The 20,062-nt window shown below is 42.4% G+C and overlaps 1 protein-coding gene across 6 annotated transcripts in view; it reads left to right on the top strand.

Moving 5' to 3' along the window:
- The first annotated feature begins 18,123 nt into the window (after window positions 1-18,123).
- ALG8 (ALG8 alpha-1,3-glucosyltransferase) overlaps window positions 18,124-20,062 on the top strand; it is a 28,337-nt gene continuing 26,398 nt past the window's right edge. For 5 of the 6 annotated variants that reach the window (XR_013829493.1, XM_079929767.1, XM_079929765.1 and 2 more), the window contains exon 1: window positions 18,124-18,223. Coding sequence is in view for 4 of the 6 variants with exons in the window: in XM_079929767.1 (XP_079785893.1) it covers window positions 18,129-18,223 (95 nt within the window). In the remaining 2 variants the exon portion in view is untranslated. The remainder of the gene's footprint in view (window positions 18,224-20,062) is intronic. The other variant, XM_079929764.1, reaches the window with a different exon arrangement.

Below are 20,062 nucleotides of genomic sequence, written 5' to 3'. Positions count from 1 at the left end.
ACGGCACAGAACCACTCATCATTTGAAAACCAGATCCTACATGTTACAGGGTCCTAGTTGAGAATAATTGCTTGACACTGGGATACCACATGTGGTAGGCTGATAGTAGTCTCCAAAAGGATATCCCTGTCTTAATTCCTGGAACCTGTGAATGCTACCTTACATGGCAAAATGGAGTCTGCATGTGTGATTAAGTCATGAATCTTGTGATGGGGAAATTATTCTGGATTATTCAAGTAGGCCCTAAAAGCAATCACATGTATCTGTATGAGAGAGAAGCAGGAGTTGGCACACAGATAAGAAGAGGAGAAGGCAATGTGGCCGTGAAAGCAGAGACTGAAGGAATACATCCACAAACCAAGGAATGCTGGCAGGCACCAGGAATACTGGAAGAGGCAAGGACCAAATTCTCCCCTCAAGCCGCTGGAGGGAGTGTAGTCCTGCTGATACCTTGATTTCAGCCCAGTGATACAGATTCTGAATTTCTGGCCTCCAGAACTGTGAGACAATAAATTTCCGTTGTTTTACGCCACAGCTTTAAGTTTGTGGTAATTTGTTACAGCAGCCATAGGAAATCAATACACCAAGTTACTATATGACAGGAGCTGCCCATCATGAGTGAGTATTATCAGATCCAGCAAGCCATAAGGATTGGAAAAGCAATCCATTGTAGGATGGAAATGTTGCATTTGGTATCAGACCCAAGGAGGTCCAGAAAGCACAATTACGATATGCCTAGATTCCCATGTCACCTATTTCTGTTGCAGTGAGACCTCTTCATCAATTCACACCTATGGCCTTTGTGGGGAGAAGAGATGGGCCCACATAACCAACTGACAGAGAAGGGAAAACCTCAAACCTACTTCAGAGATGGGTTGGTACAATTTGTTGGTACTAGTCAAAAATGGACAGCTGCTTCATGACTCAAAGGGTAGTTGTAAAGGATAGTAGTTAAGGAAAATCCTGGACAGAGATACAATCAGTACTCTTAGTTGATTACTTTGTGAGGAAAGAAAAGTGGCCTGAGGTACAGTTCTACATGGTCTCCTGACCAATGATGAATGGCTTGAAGTGAGTGGTCAGAGACTTGAAAGAAACACCATTGGAAGATTGGACTAAAGAAATCTGGGCAAGAAACACGTGGATGGACATGTGGGAGTTAGTATATAGGTCTTTGTATCCCAAGTTAATGCCATAAGAGAACATCCACCACAGAGAAAGTGCTCAACTACCAGGAGAGAGGATGATTTGTCCTGTGGATGTCAGTCAGCCTCTCTCCTCAGCTACTTCAGTGTTAGCACAATGGGGCCAGGAGTTGAGTGGCTATGATGACAAGGAGGGAGGCTATGCATGGGCTTAGCAGGATGGGTTCCCTCTTATTAAAACTGATCTAGTTATTGCCTTTGCTAAATACCTAAAAAGCCAGTAGCAGAGATCAATGCTGAGCTCTAATCTTTAAGGAAACCAATTAGCCTCTTGGTAACAGGTTGATTACATTGAACCCCTTTGTTACCAAGTCCAAGCTGGCTCTGCTGCCACATGACAGGCCAATAAATCAGGAGAAAAGGTGCTGAGGCAATGAATAGCAACTTTATTCGGAAAGCCGGGCATCCATCTGAGAAGATGGCAGACTAGTGTCCTAGAGTACCATCTTATCGGGGTCTGGTTGCTACTTTCTTTTATAGAACAGAGAGGGGGAGGAGGTGAGGAAGTAAAATAAAAATGCCATAAGTCTTGCAAAATATCTCCTGGTTTTGGCCAGCCTCAGGGAGGAGATGTGTTAATTTCTTCTTTTCTGCAGCCAGTCACAGGTGGGCAGGGTCAGGGTGTTTCCTTGTGAGCTGAACAAAGACACTTTAGTTTAACATTCAGGCAGAGGGGCAGGGTTCCCCAAGGGAGGCCATTATGTATGCCTATATCTATAGACCGAACAAAAGTAACTGAAAGCAAAGGTCAAAGTAAAAGAAACAGATCTAACATGGAGACAGGTTTTGTTCTCCCCTGTTATAATTTCCCACTGTCAATGTCCATTCCACAGTCTTGTGGGATAAGGGGTGATGACCACTCTAACTGCTTCCTGCTGTGTAGTGCTGACAAGGGCTGATCATGGACTGGAATTGATCAGCCTTGGGCAGGGAATAATTCTCAGAAGTTTTAGTAAACAAGTAGTAGAACAGGATTAAACAAGTAGATTGACCCACCCTTCTCCAGCCACAAGGAAATTGCAATCTCAAGTTAAGGAATTTGGTGCTTTTCTATGTATGGGAAGATGCAAGAGTCTGGGCTCACTGAAATCATTTCTTCGATATACACCTCACCTATCTGGGGCCAGTATCCTGTGTTTTCACATCCTGAGTTTCTTCAAGGCTCACCGTGGGGAGTGGCTGCAGTCTGCTGACGGCTAGATGGCAGGTATTCTTTCCTTCCTGAGTTCCCCCAGGGCTCATCAGCTCACCATCAGTGGTGGCTACAACTGCTGATGACTGTGATACCCTTTGTTTACTGATATGGCAGAAAATATTCCATTACTCAGATCCTCCTCCTGGTCAGGAATTCGACAAATATTTGGGAGACACTTCATGACTGCATTTTGTCCCACAGCACTGGGAGGCTCATCCCAGATCAGGCAAAAATTCTTGTTGATATGCCGCTCCAGGTGCTAATTTCTGGATTAGGCCCTGTTGATAATTAAAGACTCTTTGGATCCTCTGTCTTTCTAGTCTATTATGATCCAGGAAATCTTTTCCCTTGTTGCTTCTTCCCATACTTAGAATCACACTATTATAATTATTCTATAAGAGTCATAAATGTGATCTATTTCCTCAAGATGTTTAGCCATCATCAATTTTGTTGGAGCCTTGGTTACACATTGGGTACTGTAAGAGACAACAATCTTATATAATAGACAGGATATAAGCAATGCAGCTAGTAACACTGACAGAAGTCATAGTGCAGCAGGGAGACGCAAATCATGAACAATTAGGAAACAAAGAACAAATTAAAACAATGCTTAGTATAACTGTTTGTAATCCAGTTATAATAAACCATCAAGTCCACAGGAGAGCCGGGTGGAGAAAGCCAAATTCTGGCAGGACCAGGTAGAGAGAAAAAGATAAGTTTCATCGTTGTTTACAAGGGTATACTTTATCAACTTGTTGTAGCTCATAGCATAAGAGAAAAGGTTTTTCTGGAAAACAAAGATTAAGGCTAGTATATTTCCCAAAGTCATAAAGTTATAAATCATGTTCATCAGTTCATTCAGTCCCATGTAATTAATTAATTCCTGTTGATCTAGATGAAGCAATCAGGTTTTCCATTAGTTTTTTCATTTGTTACCCAGTCCAGTGGCATTATCTAAAGGCTACCAGAAACTTATATTTGTTTTTAAAAAGTTCCTTTTTATGCCTTCTAGAAGATGTGGCAGTTTTGCAAAGCATCACCTTAGCTGCCAATGAATGATAAAGGTCTTAAAAAGGCAAGGTTAAAGATCTGATTACAATTCTTCTTGGCAAAGAAACTTTTCCAAGTTGTTGTGACATACAACATTTTACAATAACAACTAAAACTATAACATTATACCATGACATATGTAAATTTCAGAAACTTTTTATGATTTTTAGAATTTTATATTAATAACATTTATTCACACCATATAATCTGAGGAGGCTTATCACTCATTTGACAATGCTTTCTGTGTAATTTAGCATACTGACCAATTCTAGTCAGTTTAATATATATATTTTTTTCCTCTGAGGTGCCTCAGGGTCACAGTTCCCTAGCCCCCCAAAATGAAGAAAATAACCAATGCTACACCACAGGCGAAACCAACGCAATAGGGAAGGATACCCTGGTATCGTCACACATGAGTCCCATTATCAAACTGGTCTCTCAGGGTCACAGTTCCCTAGCCCCACAAAAGGAAGATTCCCAACCAATGCCCCATCAGTCCAAAAAGGGAGAACTCCAACCAATGTCCCATCAGAGATGAAGCTGAATGAATGACCAAGGATGACTCAAAAGGGAAAATCCCAACCAATGCTCTGCTGCAGGCCAAACCAATGCAATAGGGAAGGCTCTCAGGGGCTCTCTGAAGCATCCCATAACTAGCTGAAGTCAAAAGATCTTTAATTAGAATTTGATAGGAAATTCATCAAAAAATAAAAAAAAAAAATTTTTAAACATTTGGTCAGATAGAATATTTAAGAACAAAATCCATTTATCAATTAAGTTTAACCTAACCTCAGCCTGACAATGCATAAAACTCCTTTTTACTCAAAACCTATATCCCACTTTCCTATTATATAGTGAAATGTTTTATTATTTTTAGTAGCTTTAATTACATATTTAAATTAGAATCCCCAACTCTTAAAAGCTTTAATTTCTAGTGAAAACCAAGAAGCAAGTAATAGTTATCAAAATCTGGAGAGACTGTCTTAGGTAATTTTCAGAACATAATTCTTCCTATAGAGTTTACCTAAAAGCTCTTATCTCATTTACATTTACTTTAATTTTTTTAGTACTTATCTATTTATTTTGGCTGCACCGGGTCTTAGTTGCAGCACGCAGGATTTTTATTGTGGCATGCAGGATCTTAGCTGCAGCACATGGGATCTTTTAGTTGTGGCATGCAGCCTTCTTAGTTGCAGCATGTGGACTTCTTAATTGTGGCATGCAGACTTCTTAGTTGCAGCATGCGAACTCTTAGTTGCGGCATGCATGCAGGGTCTAGTGCCCTGACCCAGGATCAAACCCAGGCCCCCTGCATTGGGAGGGCCGAGTCTTACCCACTGTACCACCAGGAAAGTTCCTACATTTACTTTAAAGTTTCATCCTATTAAGTTATTTGCCTTGCAACAGATGTAATAAGGTCTTTTTTGATTCCTAGGTACAATAAGGTATTATGCTTAAATTAATGACTCTAAAGACATGTCTATATTAATTAGATCAACGAGTTTAAGCTACCTTCAATACCAGATATCAGTTTAATGTTGAATATTTTCCAGATCATGTGAACCCAAAATTCATTCTGGCCAGTTTTATATTCCTGAGTATTTATATAAGTGCTTAATTTTTTAAAAATTCATTTAAGTAGAGCTCTTTTACGAATTAATTTTGGTAATACCATACATCTACAACACACATAGACAAACACACAAACAAACAGAGAAACCTCATAGTTCTCATTTCAAAATTTCAGCCCTGAGTCAGGTACAGCAATGTAAAACTCATCAGTTTACAAAAGAGGTTTGGGTTTCTGGCAGATGGAACAAATCAAGCTCACTTGTCTAGATGGCTGAATCTTTTTGCTAATACTTACAGAAAAGACATTTAGGATTTCTATTTATCCTTGAGAAGTCAATTTCTAAATTACTTTACTCTCTTTTCAAAATTTGCATTTTAAAAAGATGGCAGAGATAAGGGTTCCTGAGAAGACCAGATAGGACATTTGCATCTCAAAGATACAGGCAAGTTTCTCCTAGGATGACTTTGTTTCCCCTTTGTTTAATACACACAAGCCTCTTAGGATAAAAAGGGAAGGTTTGGGAGTGGTAAAAAGATTGGTGGGCTTTGGATCATTGTTGGAGCTGCACCTCCGGTCCTGTAAAGACTGGATTTGTAAAACAAGGACTGTGTTTTTTTTCTTTTTTTCAAAGACTTGTGTGGCTACCTCAATGATATTGAAGGACTGACGTACCCATTTTCCTAGGTTGGAATGTTTTACTTTTAGCTGCTGTGATTCTTCTGCAACAGGAATGCAGCAAAAAGCATCTTTTACGTCCAGGACTGAGAACCAGCCGATTCTCCCGGAACAGTGAGCAGAGTGTATGCATTAGGCACCACAGGGTGTAGGTCTTGGACGACTTCATTAATAGCCCTCAAATCTTGGACAAAGCGATACTCTGCCAAGTTGGGCCTTTTGACCGGGAGGATAGGTGTGTTATATGGGGACTTGCAAGGCTTAGTCAGTCCTGTTTTCAAAAACTTTTCCAGAATTGGCGAATTCCCTTTTGGGCCTCTTGTCTCAGAGGATACTGTTTCAGATTAGGTGTCCCAGCATCCATTTTTAATGGGATTTGTGTGGGTCTTGAGTTTTTGGCCTTTCCCGGAGTGCTGTCAGCCCATACTTCTGGCCTCACCTTTTCATAGACCTCAGGGGGAAAAAGCTCTTCCTCCGTTTCTTGGGTTTCCATTAGTGCCATTTGTAGGCTTAAAGCATGCTCCAGTGGGACCCTCATGTCAAGCTGTTCTGGCAAAAAAGTTACTTGAGCATTTAATTTACAAAGGATATCTTGTCCCAAAAGGGGGATTGGGCACACTGGTACATATAAGAAGCTATGTTTGAGGGTGGGGTCCCCTAATTAGCATTCTAGAGGTTGTATTTCTCCAGAAGCTCCCATGACCAGGATAGACAGGTATTTTCTGTGCCACCTTGGTATTTACCACAGAATATGTGGCACCCATATCTATTAGAAAGTCAGTCAGGGCTTCCCTGGTGGTGCAGTGGTTGAGAATCTGCCTGCCAATGCAGGGGACACGGGTTCGAGCCCTGGTCTGGGAAAATCCCACATGCCACAGAGCAACTAAGCCCGTGCGCCACAGCTACTGAGCCTGCGAATCTGGAGCCGGTGCTCCGCAACAAGAGAAGGCCACGACAGTGAGAGGCCCACGCACTGCGATGAAGAGTAGCCCCCGCTCACCACAACTAGAGAAAGCCCTCGCACAGAAACGAAGACCCAAGACAGCTAAAAATAAATAAATAAATTCATTAAATATATATATATATCTTTTAAAAAAAAGAAAAAAGAAAGTCAATCAATTTGTTCCCCACTGTCATAGTTACCTGGGGCTCCTGTGGGGAAATTAGAATCGGACGCCTCAAGCTCAAGGGAGTCTCCTGGCCTCTTCATTCATTAGCAGAGTGTTCCTCTCTTCCTTATATGAGAGGCTCCTGTGTTCCTTCTATTATTCTCCTTCTTATTCTTTAGTCTAGGGCAATCTTTTTCCCAAAGCCCTTCCTCCTTTCAACCCCAGTAAGCATTATATTCATAAGAGTGTGAATGTCCGCCCAAGTGGGATGGTGAGTGGCAAATATAGAGGTGAAAAGTTCAGTCAAACGGAATGGGTCCTCTCAGTAAGCAGGGTTATGGTTTTTCCAGTTAAGCAAATCCGAAGTCAAGAATGAATTGTGTATCCATAGAAACCCAGCTGGTTGGCCATCTGCATTAAGGCCTCCTACAGGATATTGGCACAAGGGAAATTGCCCTGCTGTGGAAGTGGCTCCCAGTCCAAATTGGATGCCCTGTCAGGTCTTAGATGGTGATACTAAACCAGGTCCCTGTGCCCTGGGGGTTAACACAGAAACTTCTATTCGACTCCACAGGTAGGGGAAACAGGAGGTGGTAAAAGGAATGAATATGTTGGCGACATGGTGGGGGTAGTTGGAACAACTGTTGGTGCAGCGTGTTTGGCCAGTTGGGGAGCTGGATAGGCCGGAGGGGGGTTTAAGTTTTGAAGTAACATGGCCCCACTCTCATTTTCTCCCTCTTCCCCTTGTAGAGCAGGTTCCCCCTTGGGTTTTCTTTCAGACTGCTGCACCATAAGATGGCAGCCCTCTGACTTCTTTTCCTCCTGATGCAATAGCATAAATGCTTCTACGTATGGAATCTCACATCTTTCTTAGTCATAGGCTCACGGCTATGTTTTGCCCATTTATCTAATATACACCCCAAAGGGCTTTCCTTTGAGATAGATGAAGTAGTTCCCATTTTTATAAGTTTGATAACACCAAAACACAATAGATGCAAACAAATTCCAACACAAAAAGCGCAAACAAGTTCCAACATCGATGCACACAAAACAGAAGCCAACGAACTGGTTTCCAAATCAGGCAGAGTCCAACAATCCCCCTCTCCAACAGGGTACCCCAACCCAACGCAAGACAAATCAAAGGGGGAATTCATTCCTGGTTGTGCACACAGGAGCCACTTACCCTACAAAGATGGAGTCTGTCGACTTGCAGAAGTCTGTTGATTCCTTGCTCCAAATGCCGAGCTCTGGGGTAGCCAGTGCCACTTCAAGGAATTTTTTGAAGGGAAGATCCTTAAAACAAATGGTCCCAGCAGCTGCTAGGGCCTTGCCCCAAAATTGCCTGATCGGGGCCGGCTAGCCATGAACAGCAAGACTCCTGGCTGGCTAAGCCAAATTTGTTACTGAGTCCAAGCTCTCTCTGCTCACCACATGACAGGCTAATAAGTGGGGAGATGAGGTGTCGAGGCAAGGAATAGGGACTTTATTCAGAAAGCCGAGCATCTGAGAAGATGGCAGACTAATGTCCTAGAGTACTGTTTATCAGGGTCTGGATGCTAGTTTCTTTTATAGAACAGAGAGGGGGAGGAGGTGAGGAAGTAAAATAAAAAGGCCATAAGTCTTGCAAAATATCTCTTGGTTTGGCCAGCCTCAGGGAGGGGATGTATTAATTTCTTCTTTCTTGCAGCTGTTCACAGGTGGGCAGGGTCAGAATGTTTCCCTGTGAGCTGAACAAAAGCACTTTAGTTTAACATTCAGGCAGAGGGGCAGGGTTCCCCAAGGGAGACCATTATGTATGTTGTCTAATAGCTATAGACAACATCCTTTTAGTGATTATAGTTTAAAAAAAACAACAACAACAGAAAGCAAAGGTTAAAGTAAAAGAAACAGATCCAACATGGAGTCAGATTTTGTTCTTCCCTGTTACAGCACCACTAACAAAATAGACCATATGAAAGGTAATATTGGATATTCTTTGACACTAAAATTAAAATATTAGTTGCTGGCACAGTAGCTTAGTGCTATAAATGAGCTAGGAATGAATGAAAACTCGTCAGTTCTCACAAACACTTGCCTCTGAGCACTCATCTTGAGTTGCTCAAGTTATAAGGCCCCAGTGAAAAAGCAGCTAAAACCACAACCTTGACAAAAATACCATATGGGGTCTCTACTTCCTTCATAAATCCTATAGAAAGTTTCAGGAAATTCCAGAGACAATAAACCTGGTTAAGGAAGTGCATACACTTAGCCCTTGTGCTTGAGGGCTGGGTTTAGGAAAAGGCTGATGGGATTTAATACATAAAGTTGGGGAGGGATTAAAGGGAGTTCATTCAACATCCAGCTTAACTAAGGCATTAGAGGAGGATGAGGAAAGTGTAGGTGGTAAAATCAGGTATTGTTGAATAAGAAGCATGGGCTAAAACAATTCCAGGTGGGCCCTCTGCTTTGAAAGCACTTCTTAGCCAGGCAGGTGGGTTTTAATAATAAGCTACCCAGCAGGCCAACTAGGTCCCCACGGTGAAGCTTCAGGTTATCACGTGGGGATAAGAATGAGGTGTGGTTGACAGAACAGAAAGGAATAACTAGGAGCCACCTCTCATTTTACAGCCAAAGTACAGGAAGGAAATGTGAGAGCCTGTGGATACACAGCAAGTTAGAGGCAGAACTGGGACTAGAATTAGGGCTAGACCCTTAGTCAGCCCCTTTCTTTTGCATAGCAAAGATCCCTGGGAACCATCAGATCAAATTAACATCAACCTATTCATTCTTTGATTCAGTTTTTTCAATCAATCATTCTCTCAATCATCAATTCATTTATTCTACAAATGTTATTGAGGGCTCAGTGCAGGAAGCTGGGGTAAACAAAACCAACCATGTAAGACCTGATTCAGACCCATGGGTGAAACACTCATAAACATATAATTAGGCACAGGAATGGGAAATGATTATCTCAACTGCTGGCCCCAGAATCCCTCTTTGAAAAGGAGTTGACTTCGTTCGGGAAAAAACCTTGATAAGCTCTTGGGTAGAAGAAGAGGCCAAGAGCAGAAAGTGCCCTGAAATTGCTCTGCATGTGGAAGAGGTTTCTTGCTTCAGAGAGTAAGGGAAGACCAGAGAAATGGGAAGACTGGTACTACACAAGGAAAGAACAAAGGAGGGACACCATGTGGCCAAGGAGCCAAAGAGGACTGAAGAGGGCCAGACTGATTCCTAAGGACTTTAAAGGATTTCCTGTGTGACCTGCAGCTTTTCAAGAAAATCTTCTGTATTCATAAATACTGTGTCTGAGCAGATTTGCCTGGAAACCAGGGAATAAGCAGAATTTCACATCTGGATTACAAGGTAAGAATATAAGTCACAACTGAGGAAGTATAGGCATACTTCAAAAATATTCAGGTTCAGTTCCAGACCACCACAATAAAATGAATATTGGAATAAAGCAATCCCATGAATTATTGGTTTTCCAGTGCATATAAAAGTCATCTTGGGACCTCCCTGGTTGTCCAATAGTAAAGAATCCTCATTCCAATGCAGGGGACGTTGGGTTCGATCCCTGATTGGGGAACTAAGATCCCACATGCCGCGGGGCAACTAAGCCCGCGCGCCACAACTACTGAGCTCATGTGCCTCAACGAGAAAGCCCACGTGACACAAACTACAGAGCCCATGCACTCTAGAACCCGTGCACCACAACCAGAGAGAGAAAAAAAACCTGCACGCCACAATTAGAGAGAAGCCCACACCACAAGTAGAGAGAAGCCTGTGTACCACACTGAAGAGCCTGCGTGCCCCAACTAAGACCTGATGCAGCAAAAAAAAAAAAAGTTATCTTTACCCTATACTGTAGTCTATTAATTGTGCAACAGTAATATGTCTAAATAAATGATGTACATGCCTTAATTTTAAAATACCTTATTGCCAAAAAATGCTAACCATCACCTGAGCCTTTAGCAGGTCATAATCTTCTTGCTGATGGAGGGTTTTGCCTTGATGTTGATGGCTGCTGACTGGTCAGGGTGGTAGTTGCTGAAGGCTGGGGTAGCCGTGGCAATTTTTTAAAATAAAACAATAAAATTTGTTGCATCGATTGACTCTTCCTTTCACAAACAATTTCTCTGAGGTGTGCAATCCTGTTTGATAGCATTTGACCCACAGTAGAACTTCTTTCAAAATGGAAGTTAATCCTCTGAAACCCTGCTGCTGCTTTATCAACTAAGTTCATGTACTACTGTATTCTAAATCCTTGTTGTCACTTCAACAATCTTCACAGCATCATCACCAGTAGACTCCAGCTCAAGAAACCACTTTCTTAAAAAAAAAAAAAAAGAAACCACTTTCTTTGCTCATCCATAAGAAGCAACTCCTCATCCAATAAAGTCTTATGATGAGATTGCAGCAATTCAGTCACATCTTCAGGCTCCACTTTTAATTCTAGTTCTCTTGCTATTTCCACCACATCTGCAGTTACTTTCTCCCCTGAAGTCTCGAACCCCTCAAAGTCATCCATAAGGGTTGGAATCAACTTCTTCCAAACTCCTGTTAATGTTGATATTTTGACTTCTTCCCATGAATTAAGAATGTTCTTGGGACTTCCTTCATGGTCCAGTGGTTAAGACTCCACACTCCCAATGTGGGGGGCCCAGGGTCCATCACTGGTCAGGGAACTGGATCCCACATGCCACAACTAAAAGATCCTGCATGCCACAATTAAAGATCTCGCATGCCATAACTAAAAAACAAGATCCCGCATGCTGCAATGAAGATCTTGCGTGCCGCAACCAAGACCCAGTGTAGCCAAATAAATAAATAAATAATAAAATAATCTTTAAAAAAGAATGTTATTAATGGCATCTACAATGGTGAATAGTTTCCAGGTTTTCAATTGAATTGGCCCAGATCCATCAGAGGAATCACTGTCTGTGGCAGTTATAGCCTTACAAAATGTATTTCTTAAATAATAAGATTTGAAAGTCAAAGTTACTCCCTGATCCATGGGCTACAGAATGGATGTTGTGTTAGCAGGCATGAAAAATATTAATCTCGTTGTAGATCTCCATCAGACCTCACAGGTGACCAGGTGTGTTGTCAATGAGCAGTCATATTTTGAAAGGAATCCTTTTTTCTGAGCAGTATGACTCCACAGTGTGCTTAAAATAGTCAGTAAACCATGTTGTAAACAGATGTGCTGTCATCCAGGCTTTATTTTTCCATTTATAGAGCATGGGCAGAGTAGATTTAGCATAATTCTTAAGGACCCTAGGATTTTTGGAATGGTAAATGAGCATTGACTTCAACTTAAAGTAACCAGCTGCATTAACCCTTAGCAAGAGAGTCAGCTTGTCCTTTGAAGTTTTGAAGCCAGGCATTGACTTCTCCTCTCTAGCTATGGAACTCCTATATGGCACCTTCTTCCAATATAAGGCTGTTTTGTCTACTTTGAAAATCTGTTGTTTAGTATAGCCACCTTTATTAATTATCTCAGCTAGATCTTCTGGATAACTTGCTGCAGCTCCTACAACAGCACATGCTGTTTCACCTTGCTCTTTTATGTTATAGGGATGGCTTCTTTCGTTAAATCCCATGGACCAACCTCTGCCAACTTCACATGCTTCTTCTGCAGCTTCCTTGCCTCTCTCAGTCTTCATGGAATTGAAGAGAGTTAGGACCTTGCTCTGGATTATGCTTTGGCTTAAGGGAATGTTGTGGCTGGTTTAATTTTCTATCCAGACCACTACAACTTTCTCCATATCAGCAATAAGGCTGTTTTGCTTTCTTATCATTCGTGTGTTCACTGGAGTAGCACTTTTAATTTCCTTCAAGAACTTTTCCTTTGCATTCACAATGTGGCTAACTGTTTGGTGCAAGAGGCCTACCTCGACATGCCCACCTCACTAAGTTTCATCATTTTTAACTTTTGATTTCAAGCAAGAGTTGTGTGACTCGTCCTTTCACTTGCACACTCAGAGACCATTGTAGTGTAATTAATTGGCCTAATTTCAATACTGTTGTGTCTCAGGGAATAGGAGAGAGACAGGGCAACGACCAGTTGGTGATGCAGTCAGAACACACAAAACATTTATCCATTAAGTTCGCTATCTTCTATGGGCATGGCTCGTGGCACCCCAAAACAATTACAATAGTAATGTTGGAGCCCAAGGTAGGCCACCCCAAAATGTGCCTCGATGGCATATTGATTATTTTGAATTAAAGTTACTTAAGAAATAGCCAACGCAAGAGGGACACTGATTCTCCCTGCTGTCTCCCTGAAAGCAGGAAAGAAATCTCTCATCTGAAATGTGCACCCCGGCATCTGGAGGTAGAAGGACACCCTTACTGCCAAAGATAGGAAATTTGGGACCCAGAAGCCAATATAAATAAACCTTGTTACTTCTTTAATTTACTAACCCAAGCCCAAGCTCTGTTTAGATTCTTCATTAATTGGGCACCCAAAACCTAAGTTTCCTAGTCCTGTCAATTCCTCACAAATTTATTCTTTGTCTGAAAAACATGAAAGCTTCCTGTATGGCCACTTCTTAGGTCCCATTTCTATGGGACTTCCATGTGCATGAGTCAAAAGTTATTTTTCTTCTGTTAATCTGTCTTGTGTCAATTTTATTATTAGTCCAGCCGCAAAAACTCAAGAAGGGTAGAGGGGGAAATTTCCCTCTCCCCAACAGTAACATCAAAAAACATTGATCGAAGGCTGATTACTTGCCCTATGGCTTTTAGGATTGTTTGCTAGGTGTTATAAACATGAACAAATTTCTCAAATAGTTTAGAGGATTCTTACAAGGTGTGCAAGGAACAGGACCTTGTTTTAAAAAAAAAATCGACAATAAGTTTGTTTTCATATCCTAGTTCATACTGCTTTGTTTAAATGATCGTATAGAATGAGGAATCAGGGCATATATTGGTTTGCGGGTATTTGGGCTGGTTGTTAACTGGAAAAGTATTAGATATGAACTAAGGAAATTTCTCAGGGGACAACTGACCTCACGGTTTCAAGAAAAGGAGAAATAGTCATGCCCGGTGATTTTTTGGTTGCTTGTTTTAAAATATGCACCCATCTCTTAAAATTTTTATATTTTTGAGTTCAGGAATGTTGATTAAGTAGAACCTGAGCATAGCTCTATGTTTTACTGAGATAATGTGATTTTTTTGGGGTGGGGGGAAGGGGAGGCTTAAAACACCAGTCATTAATTTTGCTCCCAAATCTGCAATTTGGACAGATGTGGCAGGAACAGCTTATCTTTGCTCCACAAAGTGTCCATTAGAGTGGCTTGAGGGTTAGGAAAACAAACAAACAAACAAAAAGAAAACCACTGATCACAGATCACCATAACAAACATAATGAAAAAGTTTGAGATATTGCAAGAATACCAAAATGCAACACAGAGACACAAAGTGAGCAAATGCAGTTGGAAAAATGGCACAATATCTCCCCAGGGTTGAAATCTACTCATTCTGGGTGGTGTACTGTGAGGGAAAAAAGCAGGGACTCAGGGGTAGGAAAGACATGGGTTGGAATCATGTTCCAGACATTCACGCCATTCAACAAATATTGAGTGCATATGTTGCACCAGCTGCTGTGCCAGTTCTGCTGCTACAATAGTGAGTAAAAACAGACAAGGTCCCTGCACTCATGGTATGAATCCCTAATGGAGAATTAGATAATCACACAAATAAATGTGTGATTGCATTCAGCTGACAGGTGCACAAAGGGAGGTCAGGGAAGGTTTCCTGGGAAAGTGGTGCTTGATCTGAGAGCTAAAGAATGGAGAGGTAACTAGCCTAGGGAGATGTTAAAAACAAGACAACAGGTCCAAAATAGAATCACTTATGCTAAGCTCCACACCACCAAACTGAGACTTGACTCAATTACAGTTTTGTCCTCCCAGAAATGGAATCTTAAACCAGAAAATCAGGAATCACCTTATCAGCATTAGCTGAGTAATGTGCCCGATAAACCCCTGGCATCCCCTATAGGGAAAGTAAACTTGCGATAACCCATCTGCTTTTTGCCTAGCATAATTTCTTTGCTCTTGCTCCCCTCTGCCTATAAAAGTCATCTTTTCCATACAGCTCTTCAGAGTTCCTCTCTGTCTGCTAGATTGGATGCTGCTTGATTCATAAATCATTGAATAAAACCAAGAAGATCTTTAAGACTTATTCAGTTGAATTTTGTTTTTTAACAAGGAGAAGGAAGAACATTCCAAATAGAGGGAAAGAATGTATAAAGGTGCAGTGACAGGAGGGAACGTGGCATGTACCAGAAGCTGAAAACAAATCAGTTAGGCTAGAGAAGAGAATAGGGGGTGGAGAAGAGTGGATGAGTGTGAGAGGATTAAGGAAGTCAGACAGACAGGACCTGGCAAAAGCAGTTAGAAATACTTTAGCTGCAAGGAGCAGACAATGACCAACAGTGGCTCAAATACATAAGGATGATGATGATGTGTGTATGTGTTTCCTCAGATAATAAGAAGATAAGAATTCTGGAGGTAGGAGGGATTTGTTTAGCAGCGCAGTGATGTCAGGGCCAGTATTATGTGCCTTCCACGCCTCATGACCAAGTCCAAGGCAGGAAGAATGAAAAAAGGGGCAAAATCCATAACAACTGCCTCTTTTACCAGGAAAGGAAACCCTTTCCCGGAAACCCCCCAGCAGACTTCTAAGTTCTACTAGACAGAGCTGTCATCAGGCCACACCTAGCTGCCAGGGAAGCTGGAAGATCAACTGTTTTAACTTTTCTAGACTCTTTAGAAGAAGTGAAAAAGGGGATTGGGAAAGGGTATTGAGTTAGTAAGTTCACAGTGAGTTTGCAGGTGCGGGGCAGGGGAGGTGAACAACTGAATGGTTGGTTGGTGTCATTCTCTGAGTGGATAATACTGAAAGATCACGAGTTCAGTTTTAGATATATTGAGTTTGAGGTGTGTGGTAAACTGAATAATGGCCTCCAAAGATATTTGTGTCCTAAACACTGGAACCTGTGAATATTACCTTATATGGCGAAAGGGACATTGCAGATGTGATTAAGTTAAATACTTTGAGATGGGAGGGTCCTAGATGCATTCACAGGTGTCCTTATATGAGGGAAGCAAGGGAGATTTGATTCTAGAAAATAGATGTGGCAGTAGCAGCAAGAGGTTAGAGTGATGCAAGGAAGGGGCCAAGGAATGCAGGCAACTTCTAACGGCTGAAAAAGAAAATAGATTCTCCCCTCAGAACCTCCAGAAGGCACCAACCCTTATGACATCTTGACTTTAGCCTAGTGAGACTGATTTTAGACTTCTGATACCCAGAACTGTAAGAGAATAAGTTTGTGTTGTTTTAAGTTTGGGATAATTTGTTACAGCAGCCTAGGAAACTAATGCAAGGTGCCTTTAAAACATCTAAGAGGGCTTCCCTGGTGGCGCAGTGGTTGAGAGTCCGCCTGCCGGTGCAGGGGACATAGGTTCGTGCCCCGGTCCGGGAGGATCCCACATGCCGCGGAGCGGCTGGGCCTGTGAGCCATGGCCGCTGAACCTGCGCGTCCGGAGCCTGTGCTCCGCAACAGGAGAGGCCACAACAGTGAGAGGCCCGCGTACCGCATAATAAAAAACATCTAAGAGATGGCAGGTAGGTAGTTAGATATAATGGTCTGGAGGTGAAATAAAAGGGCTGGGCTTGAGATATAAAATTTTTTTAATTAATTAATTTATTTTTGGCTGCGTTGGGTCTTCGTTGCTGCGCGCGGGCTCTCTCTAGTTGCGGCGAGCAGGGGCTACTCTGGTTGTGGTGTGTGGGCTTCTCATTGCGGTGGCTTCTCTTGTTGTGGAGCAAGGGCTCTAGGTGCACGGGCTTCAATAGTTGTGGCACTTGGGCTCAGTAGTTGTGGCTTTCAGGCTCTAGAGCATAGACTCAGTAGTTGTGGCGCATGGGCTTAGTTGCTCTGCGGCATGTGGGATCTTCCTGGACCAGGGCTCGAACCTGTGTCCCCTGCATTGGCAGGTGGATTCTCAACCACTGCACCAGAAGGGAAGCCCCTGAGATATAAATTTGAATGTCATATTCATGTGGATGGCATTTGAAATTGCAGGAGAGCATAAACTCATCTGAGGAGAGTGACACTGTCACCTACCTGCTGTTTATCTTTCAGCAAGGCACTTAACTTCTCTGAAACATTTTTTATTGAATATTTATTCTGTCCTGGCATTATATCAAGCAATTTACAAGTGTCCTCATTTAATCCTCACAACCACTTTATGAGGCAGACACCATTTTTAACCTCTTATTTACATTAAAGGAAAATAGGGTTAGAAAGATTAGTCATTGGGGGGAGGGATATATTGGGAGGTTGGGACTGATATATACACACTACTATGTATAAAATAGATAACTAATAAGGATCTACTGTATAGCACAGGGAACTCTACTCAATACTCTGTAATGATCTATGTGGGAAAAGAATCTAAAAAAGAGTGGATATATGTATAACTCATTCACTTTGCTGTACAGCAGAAACTAACACAACATTGTAAATAAACAGTACCCCGATGAATTTTTTTTAAAAAAAAAAAGATAGATTACTCATTTGTGCAAAATCAGACAGTACAAGAGGGTGACAAGACTAGCTCCATTCCTTGTGCCTCGGCTCTTACGGCCCAGGTATCAGCAGTATCCACACCATGTAGGACTTTGTTAGACCTACTGCATGAGAATCTGAACTTTAACAAGATCCCCCAAGTGTACAGACAGAAGAAGCACTAGGCTCTAGCCTGCCTCCACAGTGGGCTCCCCTCAGGCAGGTACTTTCCCAGAGCCCAGCTCAGAGTTCTAGAAGCGCAGAATGTTTTCCCATCTGTACCTTTGCCCAGCCCATTCTCTGCCTGGAGCTAATACTCCAGGTGTCTGGATTAGGCGCCTCCAGTATCCTCAGGTACTTTTATCTACTGTTACTCTGGAATTATAATTCTGTCTCCTCCATTAATATGTGAACGTCTCCAGGAAAAAAAGTTTTCTCTCACCAGGTACCCCAACAATAGGCAAAATCAACACCCAGAGCAGACGCCCAGCAACTATTTGAACCAAAGCATAAAGTAGCACGTGAAACTTGTCGCCGTACAAACCGCGCAGACTCGGGGTAGCACTCCCTGGCGGAGACTGAGGCGGAGCGGAGAAAGAACCCGGAGCGGGAAGTTTAAACGGTCCATCCCCGGCTTTCCGCTGGCTGAGCGGCTGAGCGCATGCGCGCAGCTCACGGGGGCCGCCTCAGAGGGTCTTCTCCGCATGCGCGGAAGCCCGGAGGCGGGTCAAGTTGATTGACAGCGGGTGGCGCCGTAGCAATGGCGGCGCTCGGAGTTGCGACAGGTGGTGGCAATTGGTTTTCGGCTTTGGCGCTCGGGGTGACTCTTCTCAAATGCCTTCTCATCCCCACCTAGTAAGGGACCCGCACTGCCCGGGGCTGGGCGGGGAGGCCCCGCGGTCGGTCAGGGCGGGAGAGAGAAGCGTGGATGCTCGTGGGTGCGAGGAGGAAAGGGAACTTGAAGTCATGCGGTCGCTGCTACCCCTTTGCTATGCTTCCCACTCCGCCTTTTGAGTGTTATTTCACCTGTTCACTAGATCATAGCCCTGATGGCTGGGGTCAGGGCTGGCACTGTCTGACTTTAATGTTTCTGACCTTAAGGTCCTCTTCCTTAACATGCAGATAAACAACACCCACCTCCAACATTCATTCAGCCAGTACAGTATTTATCAGCTGCCTCCTGTGCTAGGCACTGTTCTAAGTCCTGGAGAGGCATTTGAGAAAGACATTTCTGGGGAAGTTGGTGGGGCCAGATAGACAAACAGTAAAGTTTCAGATTGCGATGAGGTCTGTAAAAGAGGTAGAGAGTGGCTACCGGGCAAGGCTTTACTGTCCTCTTTTAGGAGGTGATGTTTGAGTTGAAAGCTGAAGGATGAAAAAGAATAAGCAATGTGAAAAGTAGTTCAGGCATAGGAAAGAGTAAGTGTAAAGGCCCTGTGGTAGCAAAGAACTCAGAGCATTCCAGGAACAGAAAGTGAGCATTGTGGCTGAAGAGCAGTAAGGGAGGAGGAGAGTGACACAGGATGAGGTAGGCAGTAGTCAGGTCACACAGGGTTAGACTGCTGTGCGACAAATGGATGCAGACCCAAGACTGAAAGCATGGGATCCGATTAGGAAACTACCACTCAGTGGTAATGTGTATACAATGGGTACTCTGTATTTATTAATATTATTAATATTGGCTTCCACATCTGTTCATCCTTCCTATTTCCTCTCCCTTGACTTTTCCCCTCATTCCTTTGCTCCCTTCCCAGTTTAGTGTTTGGTTTATTGGTATCCTTTGGTTCAAGTTCTTGGTGACCTCTCGTTGGGTATGGAAGAGCTGTATGTATAGGTAAATCCATACTGATGTGTATATAAGCAATGAAATGATATGTAGGTTCAGCAAAATGACTTACAGGGACTTGGGAAAAGAAGGCGTTCGTCAGTTGAACTTTCTGCAGAACTGAAAACAAATAAGAAACATCTTTCTCTTTTAAAAGCAAATTGGAAAAATCCTTCTAAAATGTAGGAAATTCCTTTCAAATCAGAATGAAAGGGATTTTTTTTTAATCCGTGGATATAAGGTGATGTTCCTTGCTTTAGTTACTTCAGCCTAGAAATGTGTCTTCAGGGTTGTTACTTTGAATACTGCTGTTGATCCAGGATTAAGAATGTATGTAGTTGTAGTTAATGCTCTGCTTCTCAAACAGGAAACCCCTGGAATGTGAGAGGGAAGCTACAGGATAAATGCAAAAGTATTCACCAAAATGTTTACTAACTGCTTTATTATGAACCAGGTACTGTGGCAAGCTACTAGAGGGGAAGACAAAATGGATATGATCCCTAACCCTATAAAGGGTGTAGTTTAGTGAAGATAACAGTCCCAGAAATAAATCAACACAAATATGTAATTACATAACAATGCTGTCTTAAGTGTTATGAAAGGAAAGAATGGGATCCTATAAGGCAACTAACAAGGGGGACTTACTTTAGATTGAGTGTCGGGAAAGGTCTCTGACATAATTGTAGGACTGAAGATAGACCCAGTACATGTCTTTTCTTGAACATATGTATGTGTTTCTGTTGAGGAAGAAACTTCCTCCCTCTATTGGGGAGGAAGACAATTTTCTCTACCTTTCTAGCCAGGTTCTGGCTGGTCTAAGAATTCAATTGACATGAGACAGATGAACAGGAGAAAATCATCAAACAAAA

Source organism: Stenella coeruleoalba, assembly GCF_951394435.1.
Source record: "Stenella coeruleoalba genome assembly, chromosome: 8".
Lineage (NCBI taxonomy): Eukaryota > Metazoa > Chordata > Mammalia > Artiodactyla > Delphinidae > Stenella > Stenella coeruleoalba.
This window is presented reverse-complemented; position numbering and strand designations above follow the sequence as displayed.